Source organism: Gigantopelta aegis, chromosome 12 (genome assembly GCF_016097555.1).
Source record: "Gigantopelta aegis isolate Gae_Host chromosome 12, Gae_host_genome, whole genome shotgun sequence".
Lineage (NCBI taxonomy): Eukaryota > Metazoa > Mollusca > Gastropoda > Neomphalida > Peltospiridae > Gigantopelta > Gigantopelta aegis.
The window spans coordinates 641,980-657,504 of record NC_054710.1 but is presented as its reverse complement, the minus strand read 5'-3'; the positions used below and the strand labels follow the sequence as shown (position 1 = coordinate 657,504).

Sequence of the window (15,525 nt, the reverse complement as noted above, 5' to 3'; positions counted from 1 at the left end):
TGTCTGACCACTAAAATGGACGTTAGGTGCTAGACTGTTCCTAACTACAAGTCCACTACAACCAATGTTCTTTAACATAAGGATATGTACATGATGTCAGTACTTCAACATAATACTGCTGATTACAAGCTGAACTCGGCCTTGGTTCTGTATGCCTCATTACATCACTCATAGTTACAGTTGTGCTGAGTTGGTAACAATACATGTACCACAGGTATGACCATTTTAATTCTAGCCTTGTCTCTGTATGCCTCATTACATCACTCATATTTACAGTTGTGCTGAGTTGGTAACAATACCTGTACCACGGGTATGACCATTTTAATTCTGGACACATTCCTCTATTCTCACTTTGTCGTCTTCATCTAAACTCATGTGTTTATGCTTCTAACCATCAACTTTCGTTATTATTGTATTGTGTTGGTATTCTTTTACAGGACCATATCTACCCTAAAGTAAGTGGGGATGCAGTAGAAAAAGAATATGCCAGGGTGTACTGAGGGTAAAATTGTGTATCCTAAAATCTTAGAACTTAATGGATATACTTTGAAAATATTTTTAGAAAGACTACAGTAAGATAATTACTGATTAAACTTTGTACTGTGTTTCTGTCAGGCTGTACGGAGGGTATAATTGCTTATTCTAAAATCTTAGAAATTAATAGATATATTTTGAAAATATTTTTAGAAAGACTATAGTAAGATAATTACTCTTTAAAATTTGTACTGGGTTTCTGCCAGCCTGTGTGAAGGGTAAAATTGCTTATTCTAAAATCTTAGAAATTAATGGATATATTTTGAACATTATCTTTTAGAAAGATTATAGCAAGATAAGTACTCTTTAAAATGTGTAAAAGTGTATGAAATACAGTATCCAATTTCAAAAGATTTCAAGTCCACAGCTACCTAGTAGATATGATATGCTTTGCTTTTATTACCTAGCCTCAAATTGCTTCCTGGCAGAAAGCCTGAGGTAGACAAAACAGGGATCTTGTAACCTAAACATGGTACTTGAATTTCGTACGTTTAGAGTTCGCAACATCCCCCTTAACCCATATTAGATACGGCCCTGTAAATGTACACATGAATGCTTGATGTGAAATTCGCGTGCACTAACAAACTAATGTCAGTGTTTCTGTCAGAAACAAAGTTTTGGGTATGGCGCTATGGAACTGAATGTAACCACAGTCACCAGGGGTATGTAGGGCCTTCCACAGAAAGAAAATGGGTTAAGTTTAGATACACGGTTAAGACAACCATAAATAATGGAAAGAATAATTAATTTTGCCAAATATTCAACATAGAAATATAAAATCTGCAAAAATATTTGGGTATTGTGCCCCACCCGTTTTACCCTCTGGCAAAAACCCTAAATGTTGAGAATGACTGCGTCAGCTTCCTTCACATTACTGAAAATATATACTTCCATTAAATCGTGTGTGGCTTCATATAGAAAACAATATCCATAGCACATTGCAATATGAAATACAGTGCATTCTACTGTAAAATGTTAAGTCAACAAAAGAAAAGTTTTGATTTATGAACAATTATGAAGTTTTAATCAAATGTATATAATGTTTCTTCATTCGAAATCGCTAAATAATTTTAGCAAAGTTAGGTCCGTAAAAATAGTGTTAAATGATTTATCTTAATAACTAAATACACATTGTTTCTTTAAATAAAACGTATACACGTATAGTTTAAACTGTGGTTGTAATTCAACATAACAAGCTGCAGAAAACAGTAAAAAAACAAAAACGGATATCCTTACAGTTGCATAGTGATGGGTGGGCACTGTGGTCTGGCCCTCAGTCGAACTTCTTTTACTGTATTAAATTATATAAAATCATACATTCATACATACACACATACACAGACACACATACATACAGACATACATACATACACACACACACACACACATACATACATTCATACATACACACATACATACACACGTACGTACATATATACACATACACTCAAAATCTAAGATAGTAAGATGTTCGCTGAGCAATAATCTCTCAAGACGTTAGGCTTCCGAACTGATTCACGATGAGAACAGACGTGTCGCCTTGTACTCTCGAGTTGACCCCCCCCCTTGCTGACATTGAAGACTTGTTTGTAGTTTGTAAACGTGTAACTTGCTGACATTGAAGACTTGTTTGTGGTAATTCCGGCCCATGCAAAAGTAGTGCTTTTTGTGTAAAATGGGTGTACTCCGGCCTGGTTTAGAGGGTGTGTCTGTTTAAACCAATATGCTGGGAGAAAGAGCTGGACAACAGGGGTTGTCCTTTTCAGGGTATGTGTCCCCCTTGCAGGCAAAGGTACATACAAAACTTCACGGGCCTGCTGATATTAATAAAAATGTTATAGCCACTAAGGCTATATAGAAACATATAGCGAAATTAATTGTGGTCTGAGGTCTGATATAGTTCACACATTACACCGGTTAAATGCTTGATTCTGATGAAAGTATTATAACCAGAGAGGTGAAATTAGACAGACTGATTGTGAATACCACAAGGAATATGAAAACTAATTTATTTATTTTCTAAATATTTTATTAAATTAAAAAACATTTTTTTTGAATTTATTAAAAATTAAAATTAAAATTTTCAACTTTTAAATTTCAATATCCTCCAAAATAGCATAAAATGACCTCTGATGTTACTACAGGTTGTTGCAATATTTTTTAACAGTTTTGAGCTAATAATTTGGTAAAAAAGAGCAAAAGTTGGATTTTGTTAGTCAATATTGAGATTTTTTTTTTTTTTTACATATTGAATTTTACTGAGTTTCTCATTTATTGCAATTGGACAAAAGATCTAAATATAATGAATATATCACTACTAAATGTAATTAAACACTTTAAATAAATAGTATACAGTTTTTAACAAGATTAAGTACTCTAATAATACATTTATGTAAATTACACACTTCAGTCATTTTTCAAAAATGATCTTTCATCCTTAGAAAATCTAATAGGCTAATATTCTATGCTGTCTGAATGTATTTATTGTGTTCAGTAATCAGATGCTGGTATACTTGTCAAGTTTATTGCAGAAAATGTGCCAAAAAGGTTAACATTTGGCTTGTAATACATATGGCAGAATAATCCATAATGCATATTCAGTGGTCATTACTACAAACATCCTTCCAATCAAGAAATACTACACTGAGGTATCCAAGACACTGGCACATGACTACACTTGTTGACAGTTATCACTGGAAACTGAAAAATATGGTGCAAGTACCTCTTGGTAGGATTTATATCAGCATTTTGTGACAAAATCTTCATTTTCAAAGTTGTCGTCAACAAAAAACATATTATGGTGTATACCTAAGTAATATCTGTAGGGCATATTCATATTAATATGCATTTATATGGACTGTTTTGCCTTTTACAAAGTGGCTACATGTCTAATACAGTAAATGAAGTAGATCAAGTAAATACAGCAGGTCAAAATTGAATCTGAGGCCTATCATGTCTAATTTTCCCTGAAATTAGTGTGTAAAAATTTGTTGCAAATGGCCCCAATTTTGTGACTTTCACCATCCCTCTGACACATTTCTAATAATGTATCATGAATTCAGTCACCATATCTTTACTAAGCCTCCACTTATCATATCTAAAATGCAAAATTTTACAGTTTTAGATTTTATTTTGTTTCAAAAATGTAAGTTTAAGTTTAATATTTCATTAAAAATTAAGTAAAATCTAATGATTGATTTTTTTTCCTTTAAATATTTCAAAATCTTTCCAAGACAACACTGTGCAGATAGAACATATGTAGAAGAAAAAATAGCTGCTCATTGTATGAAGAAATTCCAAAATTTGATAAAGTTATTACATTTTGAAGTTGGTGTCCCTCAAGTTTCCTTTGCTAAAATTGGCCATGGCAAGGCACTGTGGTAGGTGTTTTAACACAGCCTCTATATACTCTCAGTTTAAAGGTGACATCCCGATACTTACTGAGCATTGCTTTAATATGTATATCATTGGATTGCATTAGTGTGGGCCAGTTTTTAGGGGGGGAAATGGACTGATAGGCCTCAGATTACAGTTATCTTCCCATTTGGTTGTCCAAAATCCGGAAGTTTCACCGCGCAAGTAGTCTGCTGTTTGACTGTGATTATTTCATGGCAGACAGCTATGAAGTGGCAACTGTTTGACTGAAGTGACAGGGGATAGCATGTAGTTTGTAAACGTGTAACTTGCTGACATTGAAGACTTGTTTGTGGTAATTCCGGCCCATGCAAAAGTAGTGCTTTTTGTGTAAAATGGGTGTACTCCGGCCTGGTTTAGAGGGTGTGTCTGTTTAAACCAATATGCTGGGAGAAAGAGCTGGACAACAGGGGTTGTCCTTTTCAGGGTATGTGTCCCCCTTGCAGGCAAAGGTACATACAAAACTTCACGGGCCTGCTGATATTAATAAAAATGTTATAGCCACTAAGGCTATATAGAAACATATAGCGAAATTAATTGTGGTCTGAGGCCTTCTGCGACGCCGCCCCCAGCCCAGCCTGAGTTGACGAGACCAGCCCTGCGGGAACCGTCGACCACCGAGAGGGACCGACTCAACACCGCGATGTGTGAGACACCCCACGACGACCCTCCATCGCCGACCGTCACGCGGCCCAGGCAGAACTGGCCGGTATCGCCGGTACAGCCAGTCGCCACGCCACAGGCCCGATCAGCCGCCGTTGGCAAGAGGAAGGCAACATCACCAACCAACCAGCCAGCCAAGACCGAGAGACCAGCGCCGGTAGTCGCCCCCTCCCCACCTGAAGAGTCCGAGGGGACCGTCGCAGTGAGCGGACTGAAGAAACACCTTCATCAGTACATGCAGGGGGACACGACAGACCCGACCAAGCTCCGTGGCAGTTACCTCAACGCGGACTGGAGACCCCTGGAGGACGGCAGCGAGTACGAACTTCACAGCAAGATGTTCGGTACTCACCACACCGTAGTCGTGACGCACCGAAGGGAGCAGACCTATAGACAGGCCATACTTTCGAACAAGTTGGACAACCGGAATCTACATAAGGTACGGTAGTCAGTACCCTGTTACGACGCCAACATCTGCTGCCGAACCTCCGGGACACTCCAGCCTCGCCGACGTAACAACTTAACGGCCTTAACGAGGCCACTCACGTGGACGTATAGATCGCACTTAAGAAACTTTTAGACCTTCGTTCAAAAGTTCATGTCGAAATTACTTCTCTCTTTTTTGTTTTAATATTATTAAATAGTCCGATCCTCTCTTCTTTCTCTTTTTATTTTTGGACTGTCCTTCCAAAATGCTCCAAATTATATAAATATTCGACCGAGCAGTCAACTCTTTTTTATTTTTGGCTTGTAACTTTTTTCTTTCTAATTTTAATCCTACTAATTTCTTTTACTAATTGCTATTTTCAAAATTCTGTCCATTTTCACCCCCCCCCCCCCCCCCCCCAATCCCAAATCAGGCGTGTTATCTAATTTCATTTTGACCGCCCAGTCTAATCTAGCAACCAAATTTAAAGAGTAGTATTTTATTTATTAATTATATTAATTAGAGTTGCGCATCAAAATTTTAAAGGCCCACTATTTAATTTTTGTATGTAAATTTCAAAATTGTCCCCTTAATTTTGTTCTGTCCCGGAGCAAGTCACTGGCTATCCAGAGACAGGCCCCGGAACGGACATGCTCGAAACTCTAGTGGTATATGAGCATGTTAAAATTATTCGCACTCGCACTCAAAATCTAAAATCCTGTCTATGCAAATGCATCATTACAATAACATTTTTGTTCTTACTCTTATTTGTTTAAATTATGATTTGTGTTTAAAATTTCCATCGCATGTGTTTAAAATGTGCATGCGATAGTGGTCCTATAATATATTATGGTCTCTCAAATGTTGAAGACGAAAATAAGTTCCGGACGTAATCGTGTTACTGAACGATAAATATTCATGTACGTCTGTAGTAAAGTTAGTACACCTCGGAAACTTGGGGACTTTCAATATGTTATTACTACATATATTGTGCAAGCATCCTGAAAAATTCAGCTCTGTATTATATATATATTTGTTCAATATTATTATTATTATTATTTTTTTTCCCCCAGCTGCAACATCCATTGACTGTATGGAGTCCGCAACTGAAGGGCAGAAGACCGAATTAAAGTGTTGGATAACTACACCTTCAGTGTCAAAAATAGTGTTTGTTGGACCACTTAATAAAGATGTAGTCACGTGTTTCTATCCACGGAAGATATGCACAACGTCTGGAGAATTCACTGGCCGCTACACCGGTGTGATCCATGCGATTAATGAATACACGTTGATAATAGAGTCGTTCGATCCAACAACTGACGCTGGTAAATGGTCGTGCAATGACTGGGATAACACACGACCGTACTGTAACAAGACCAGTGAAAGTAAGTTACACGCATCATTAATTCCTTTGATTTAGATGTCATATAAAAATCTGTGGACATTATGGAGGGGATTATCCTGGATTACTAGTAATAATAATACTAATTATGATGATGATCATCATCATCATCATAATAATAATAATAATAACAACAACAACAACAACAACAACAACAACATAATAATAATAATAATAATATATAACAATAATCACAACAACAACAACAACAACATAATAATAATAATAATAATAATAATAATAACAATAATCAACAACAACAACAACAACAATAATAATAATAATAATAATAATAATAATAATAATCAACGAACCAGCGACAAAAAAAGAAGAAGAAAGAGTAATAATTTTCAATAACAATAACAAACATAATAATAAATAATAATAATAACAATAATCAACGAACCAGCGACATAAAAAGAAGAAGAAAGAGTACATTTTTATTTGTATTGTTTTCATACACTGACGAACCTACAAAAAAACAAAAACAAAAAAATAGAGAAGAAAATAATAATAATAATAATAAATACATAAACAATAAAATACAACAACAATTTGGTGTGGATGTGTGTGAGTTCATACCCTGACTGACATTAAAACAGAAAGAAAAAGAAGACAGAATACTAATTAATTTGAAGATCTCTCATTTTACATTGTTTACCGGGCATCAATTATGCAATAACAATTTAGTGACGCTGTTACTGCCGACACTGCCCTGTTACCAACCACTGGAGCAGACCTACAACACACCTTAAATATGGTTTATCAATACTGAAACAAATGGACACTTGAAATAAACGCTAACAAAATGAAAATATTTATTTTTAGGGCAACACTAGAGATTATTAACTTAATTATCAGAGTGGACTTAAGCAACAGGCTATCAAGGTCATGCCCTTTCTACTATCAAAACCAAACGGCAGCTATCTATCAACCGAATGTAAGCACATTTTCAGAGTGGACTTAAGCAACAGGCTATCAAGGTCATGCCCTTTCTACTATCAAAACCAAAGGGCAGCTATCTATCAACCGAATGTAAGCACATTTTCAGAGTGGACTTAAGCAACAGGCTATCAAGGTCATGCCCTTTCTACTATCAAAACCAAACGGCAGCTATCTATCAACCGAATGTAAGCACATTTTCAGAGTGGACTTAAGCAACAGGCTATCAAGGTCATGCCCTTTCTACTATCAAAACCAAAGGGCAGCTATCTATCAACCGAATGTAAGCACATTTTCAGAGTGGACTTAAGCAACAGGCTATCAAGGTCATGCCCTTTCTACTATCAAAACCAAAGGGCAGCTATCTATCAACCGAATGTAAGCACATTTTCAGAGTGGACTTAAGCAACAGGCTATCAAGGTCATGCCCTTTCTACTATCAAAACCAAACGGCAGCTATCTATCAACCGAATGTAAGCACATTTTCGAGTGGACTTAAGCAACAGGCTATCAAGGTCAGCCCTTTTACTATCAAAACCAAAGGGCAGACTATCAACCGAATGTAAGCACATTTTCATATATAAGCATAGGCTGTCAAGGTCATATATACTATCAAAATACATATATCAACATATACATATATATATATATTTCGTTCATATACATATATGGATACATATATATATATATATATATACATATATATATATATATATATATACATATATATATATATATATATATATATATATATATATATATATATATATATATATATATATATATATATATATATATATATATATATATATATATATATATATACCATTTTTTTCTCTCATTTTTTAGGAATTTATCAACAGTACAAGAAGTGTACCTTAAAACACTCAAAAATAATTTCTTTCATTCTTACCGTCAACCATGTTCTGTAAATAAGCGTAGGAATACATGTATACATACTATTGGATGTTTTGGGGTTTTTTTTGTTTGTTAACAGAATAAAAACAAATAAAAAATATATTGTAAAAAAAAATTTTTTATAACATGAATATCTCATCCAGTTTCCCTTATGTTTTTTAATCGAAAAAACAGGTCACTTCCTTGTTCTATTTTTAAAACGATCACCGAACTGGGTCATTGGGCTTCTCGCCTATCCAGCTAAAGATACTTCCAATCGATCTTGGTCTTCCGTGATGACGTATTTTTATGAGGTTTATGGAAGGATAACGCTTGGTTTTTTAGTGACGTCAGCCAATCAGAATACAGTAAATCGTATAAATTCGGAAAGTTTGTAATTATATATATATATATATATATATATATATATATATATATATATATATATATATTTAATTATGTACAAATAAACTTTTTAAGACACATCCTACCTATTAAGAAAGAAACACCAATATTTAAGCTTTTATGGAGAGTTAGGGAGAATGCCAGTAGGGTTATACATATATATATTTTATTACATACCCATTAAATCTTACTATATAAATACAGCTCTGAATACAAGAATCAAATAAAACTCTCCGTATTCAACGCTACTATTTATAGCACATGGTTACCGGGAATGCCCTTCGCGATATTTAAACAAAGTTTGTGCTTGGTTTTTTTAAAATGTTATTTTGTGGAAAATTTGAACTGAAAACAGACGAAAACGGTGACAAATATTTACAATTTAATGAGCGCGATACCAAAACTTGAGACGGGCACACTACTGACCAAGGAGCTTTTAATCCACGATAGTTAAGGTCGACGACAGTCACGTTTTGGACCCTTGTTTTGGCTTCGTTACATCGTATATAATTCTTATTCCTTTTCAATAAATAAAACATCTCCAACCGTAATTTTGTGATATGATAATGATATATTTGACAAAAGGTACGTTTTATTTCTTTCATCTTTCAAAACTTCAAATTAATATTTTGTCCAGAATTATGAAAAAAAAAAAAGTACCGACCTGTTAACAGCGTTGTCTGCTTGTTATAGGAATTTGACAGGGGTCAAGGTTAGTAGACTAGTTTTTATTTTAATGTGGCGCAGCATTGTAATAATACAGCTAATTCTGAATTTAAATGACGTCAGTATTCCAATGACGTCACTTTGCATCTCCTTAAAATAACCATAAACTGGGTACATGACGTTTCCTTTTTCGAAAAATTCCAATGTAAAATTGCTATTGAATTCTTTTTCTTTTTCTTAACATTACTAATGCACCTGGATATCTTTGAACAAAATCTTGTGATTAAAAAATTGCACCTTTTACGAAATATGGATTTCTAGTGAAATTACAGTAAGATATGCTATATTTATTGTGTACGAAGCCAAAACAAGGGTGCGAAAAGTGACTGTCGTCGACTTTAGCAACAATGCCGTCTCCTCACGTAGAAAACTTGAATGAACTGTCAACCGGATTATTCAGTAGAGCGATGATTTATGGAGGCACATTTAATATAAACTTAAACTTTTCAGCAACGAATAATTCCATGAACATCAATAAAAGAAAACACACCGATGACGACTCAGACACTGAGTGAACAATTCTTGACATTTTTCTTCGTTGATAAAACTGGCACGCTGAAGGTTTTCTGACGTATTACGAGCAAATTAAATATTATATTGTTCGTGAATTTTAGCTATTACATTGTCTTTAAAAGGCATTTCGAACAATATCATTAAAATTATAGGTAACTTTTCACTCGTTCTTTCTTATTTCTGTTTATTGTTTAAATATAACTATATTCCTATGTGTAATAATTGGTGGTTTTTCGGTCCGCGTAGTAACACAGCTGACCAAGTTGTGTAAATTTAGAAATCCCCGTCATTAGCTAGCAGTGTTACAATTTCTAAATTATTATTTTGAAAAAAAAATCCAATTTAGGGTATATATTAAATACAAAACTACATATATGTAGTTTTCTGATTTCTGTATACCACGAGTGTATTTCCTGCCGGAAACCCCGATGCCGCATGCAGAGGGGTTTTCAGCAGGAAATACACTTGTGGAATACAGAAAGCAGAAAACCACATATATGTAGTTTTGTCTATATATATATATATATATATATATATATATATATATATATATATATATATATATATATATATATATATATATATATATATATATACTCTTCAAAAAAAGAAACGCAAAAGGGTACAAATGGGTTATAACTCCGATTTTATGTTTCCTACCGGTTCATGCTTTGTGAATATAAGGTCATTGCATGTCCCAAACACATTCCCACGGTTACATTCGATAAAACGCAGCTACTGTACAATAAAGTTCCAAAATGTGAATATTCGCAAAAACGCAGCCACGTGCAAACCATGTCACCACTGCACGTGCGTTGTCTGCACGTGCAACATGAACACCGACAGTATAAAAGTGCAGGGTGTTCGCTTGCCTGGCCTCTGTATCTGGCCGACAGTTGACAATCCAGGACATGCCACGTCTCAGTGAACCGCAGAGAAACAATGCCATCGGCCGACTAGACGCAGGCGAATCCAGAACGGCCGTTGCCAGGGCATTCCATGTGTCCCCAAGCACCATCTCCAGACTGTGGGACCGTTACCAGCAACATGGATCAACACGTGACCTCCCTAGATCCGGTCGACCACAGGTCACTACCCCCGGGCAGGACCGCTACATCCGGGTACGCCACCTTCGGAAACGATTGACTACTGCCACCTCCACAGCCGCAGCAATACCAGGTTTGCGCAGGATATCCGACCAGACCGTACGGAACCGCCTATGTGAGGTAGGAATTCGTGCCAGACGTCCAGTTCGAGGTGTCATCTTAACACCACAACACCGTCGACTCCGACTGCAGTGGTGCCAGATTCATCGACAATGGCCTCAACTGCGATGGAGACAGGTGTGGTTCAGTGACGAGTCCCGATTTCTGCTCCGACGTCATGATGGAAGATGTCGCATGTATAGGCGTCGTGGTGAACGTTATGCGGCAAACTGCGTGCAGGAAGTGGACAGATTCGGCGGGGGTAGTGTCATGGTGTGGGCAGCCATCTCACACACTGGCAGAACTGACCTGGTCCACGTGCAGGGCAACCTGAATGCACAGGGCTACATTGACCAGATCCTCCGGCCACACATCGTTCCAGTTATGGCCAACGCCAACGCAGTGTTCCAACATGACAACGCCAGGCCTCACACAGCACGTCTCACAACGGCTTTCCTACAGAACAACAACATTAATGTCCTTCCTTGGCCATCGATATCACCGGATTTGAACCCAATTGAGCATCTATGGGACGAGTTGGACCGACGCCTCCGACAGCGACAACCACAGCCCCAGACCCTGCCCGAGCTGGCAGCAGCCTTGCAGGCCGAGTGGGCCACCATCCCCCGGGACGTCATCCGTACTCTGGTTGCTTCAATGGGCAGGCGGTGCCAGGCAGTTGTCAACACACGCGGAGGCCACACCCGGTATTGACTCCAGATGACCTTGACCTTGGTGGTGTGTCCTATCACTTACTCACAATGGACTAGAGTGAATTGTGAACAATCCTGCAACATTTGGTAATTATCGGACTCACCATTCAATAATTAAATCAATTCTCCAAATGTTACGACAATGTGGTTTTGCGTTTCTTCTTTTGAAGAGTAATATATATATATATATATACATATTAACAAACTAGCAGCGAAACTGGACAATACTCTTAAAATGTATTATGTAACCCCTGCTAGTTCGTGACAAAACACCACTCGCGTTTCTAGATTCTTTTATTCCCATAGGGAAAACCTATAAATATATGAATGGTACACTTTGTTTAATAATTTGTCGTAACAACTTGACATGCATGCAAAATATTTTTTTTAAATGTCTTGTGTTTACATAAAACATACAAATATATGTAATATAGCATTAAAACACACTCACCAGACATCAACAATCTTTAGTCTGTACTAAAGATGTCCCCACGGGCGCTCACAATCAAGATACTTATGTGACCTTATTATTGAAGGGCTAAGACCAGAAAAGGTAGGATTTTTCACAGCATACAGTGCACCTGTTATAATTCGTCACTATAGTCGGTCACTAAATACATGTGCAACTAATCACAGGACTAAACTATTGTCGTAATTTAACATAACAATCTGCAAAACACAGCAAAAAACGGACATCCTTACAGTTGTATAGCGGGCGGGTGGGTGGGCACGGTGGTCATGGCCTCCTAATCGAACTTTTTTTACTGTATTAAATTATATAAAATCATGCATACTAAGATGGACGTTAGGTGCTAGGCCCTTCCTAACTACAAGTCCACTACAACCAATATTCTTTAAAAGAAGGATATGTACATGATGCCAGTGCATAATATTGTTTATTACAAGCTGAACTCAGCCTTGGTTCTGTATGTTTCATTATGTCACTTATTTTTACAGTTGTACTGACTTGGTAACAATTTCTGTACCGCAGGTATGATCGTTTTAATCCTGGACACCTTCCTCTATCATTACTTCGTCGGCTTCGTCTAAGTAATTTGTTTATGCTTCTAACCATCAACTTTCCATATTAGTTCGTGTTCCTATTATTGTACAGGGCCATACCCAGCAAGCATGCATCGTCGGCCCGATGTTGGCGAATGGTTGGACATGAGCGGCTACCATCGGCACATTTTTCCTGCAGCTGCCCGCAGTTGGCCCGACGTAAGCGCGATGACGATATGTTCTGTGACTATATCAACACTAATTTGCCATCGGGTATTAATTATAATCATGTAAATAAATCCATAGTTTGTTTTAATTAAGAAAAAAGAAGATATATATATATTTTTTTTTTTTTTTTTTTATTTTTTTTTTTTTTTTTTTTATTATTATTAAAAATTTTTTTGCCTACAGCGGACCTACGTCGGCCCGACGTTGGAGCGATGACAATATTTTCTGTGGTTAGAGCAACACTAATTTACCATCGGATAAAATAAATAAAAAATGATTTTTAAAACTTGCCTACAGTGGCCTGCCGTGCAATTAATGGCAATATTTTCATTGACTAAGATCCACATTAATTTGCCTGGATATAAATAACAATTATGTGCATATATGTCTATATTTTGTTAGACTTAACTTGTTTTAATAAAAACAATTAAAAACATGCACACAACAGCTCATTATAAAGAAGTTTTGCCCACAGCGGCCCACTGTCGACCCAACGTAGGGCCAGATCAACACAAATATACCATCACTGATAAAGGCATTTTGCCTGTTGTTGGGACTGCTGCAGTGTTCATTATCAATGGTGTAGAACACTGGGATTAAGCTTGCCACCTTAGGCATTATGGTGCAAATTCAAAGTGTAAATTATATATACTTATGTTTTAAAACAAATGACTTTACACTGTGGCTCGCCAGACAGCAGAGGAATTCAACATAAATAGGAAACAAGATGGCGGCGTCCATTCAAGATATTTGAATTCATGAGTTAAAATGCCAAGTTTGTTTCATCTCGCGGAATATGTCTAGCATACATGAAGACTAATTGTGTAAGTATCTGACTACATGTAGCACCTATTTTTGTAATCTTAGCATTTCATGTTTTCATTTTAAACTGATCATTGTGGGATTTTCCCAAAAAATTGATTGCGCTTTTTCAGTTTAAAAAAACAAAACAAACAAAGTAATCCTTTGTCTGATGAATTTATTTGATGTACGTCAATGCATGGTGCAAGGCCATTTCATTTAGTATAAAGACAACTACTAAAAGTTAAAAATAGTGCTAATTATAGAAATTTAGTCAAAAAAATGTTTCTAGTTTTTTTTTTGTTTTTTTTTTTGACAGGTAAAAAAAGAATATATAGATGTCTTTCATGGTACTGTTTACAATTTCAGTTACTACAACTGCTCCTATTGCCCTGGGCTTTTAATTAGCACTAATGTGTGAAGTCCATTAATTACAGGTAGTCTGTGGGAAGTCTGGCAGATAAGACAGGTACGAAGTGATCAGGCTAGCATCACCTCTTAGTCTCCTATATAATTTGTATTGCCCTAATTAGCAGCTTAATCCCTTTGTAAGTTGTTATTCCTAGGACTTGCCATGTGTGTGAATTGCAGAATGTTGATGTTACATAAATGATTGCGGTTCTTTTAATTAAAATAGATGTGATGTTGTACAAGTTGGTTTTATCACACAAACTGTTTGAATGTACAATGACACAAATGTCCCTCCATTACTGGTCACCATGACTAAATTTATATAATATGTATCTACTTCCAAGCTATTAGTTGATTATATGGATTAAAAAAATTAAAACATTCAGTGTTTTACTGGCAGAAAGAAAATTTTGGGTATGGCACGCTATGGAATTGAATGCAACCCCAGTCAACAAGGGGTATGCATGGAGGGCCTCTCCCGGAAAGAAAATAGGTTAAGTTTATGGTTAAGAAACGCATACAGTAATGTTAAGAATAATTAATTTTTTTCAAAAGGTTAACTTAAACAAATAAAATCTGCCAAAAAATTGGGTATGGCGCCATAACCATTTTACACTCTGGCAGAAACCCAGACATTTGCTTTTACATAATTTTATTTAGAAAATTCATGGGGGGTTTTTGGTAATGGAGGGACATCACAAGTATATTTTAATGAGTTACTACTAATTAAGTATCAATAATATTTAAAAGTGAACGATTTAACTAAATAATTTTGGACTGTCTAGTACAAATTTTCTAAAAACTATTTTTATTTATTTTTGACAAAAAGTAACTTGTTGAAGTCTAAAATACAGTTTGCTAAAATAGGCATATGTTTTGATATATCTTGGTATATCTTAGAACTTACAACAGTTTTTGGAACTAGACATAATTACATGTAAATAGCTAAGTTACTGAATTCACAAATAATTTATTTTCTCCAATGTGGAATTTGTTTGATCTTGCCCTTAAGCATTATTGTTAATATGAAATATACAGTAAAATGCATTTAAACTGTATCTACATGTGTCTCATAGCTTTTGACATGCAATAATATTGGTCTTTTCTCCCCATTTTCTTCAGAGAGTGTTTGCTCGAATCCAGCGACAAAAATAATGGTATGAAGCATCTTCCCATGGAATTACTATTCTGCATGTCTTACTGAAGTATTTATCAATGCTGTAAGTGGCTCTGTCTTTGCTG

At 35.9% G+C, this 15,525-nt stretch overlaps 1 protein-coding gene across 2 annotated transcripts; it reads left to right on the top strand.

Annotated features, from left to right (window-relative positions):
• The first annotated feature begins 4,417 nt into the window (after positions 1 to 4,417).
• LOC121386826 lies at positions 4,418 to 14,259 on the top strand. 2 transcript variants are annotated; one of them, XM_041517840.1, is made up of 4 exons: positions 4,418 to 5,050; positions 6,112 to 6,423; positions 12,956 to 13,062; positions 14,242 to 14,259. In XM_041517840.1, the coding sequence occupies exons 1-2, from the start codon at positions 4,592 to 4,594 to the stop codon at positions 6,166 to 6,168; spliced, it is 516 nt and encodes a 171-aa protein (XP_041373774.1). In that variant the 5' UTR covers positions 4,418 to 4,591; the 3' UTR covers positions 6,169 to 6,423; positions 12,956 to 13,062; positions 14,242 to 14,259. The 2 variants fall into 2 exon arrangements, with proteins under 2 accessions (XP_041373774.1, XP_041373773.1); XM_041517839.1 differs by lacking the exon at positions 14,242 to 14,259 and having other exon boundaries at positions 12,956 to 13,258.
• Positions 14,260 to 15,525: the final 1,266 nt, after the last annotated feature.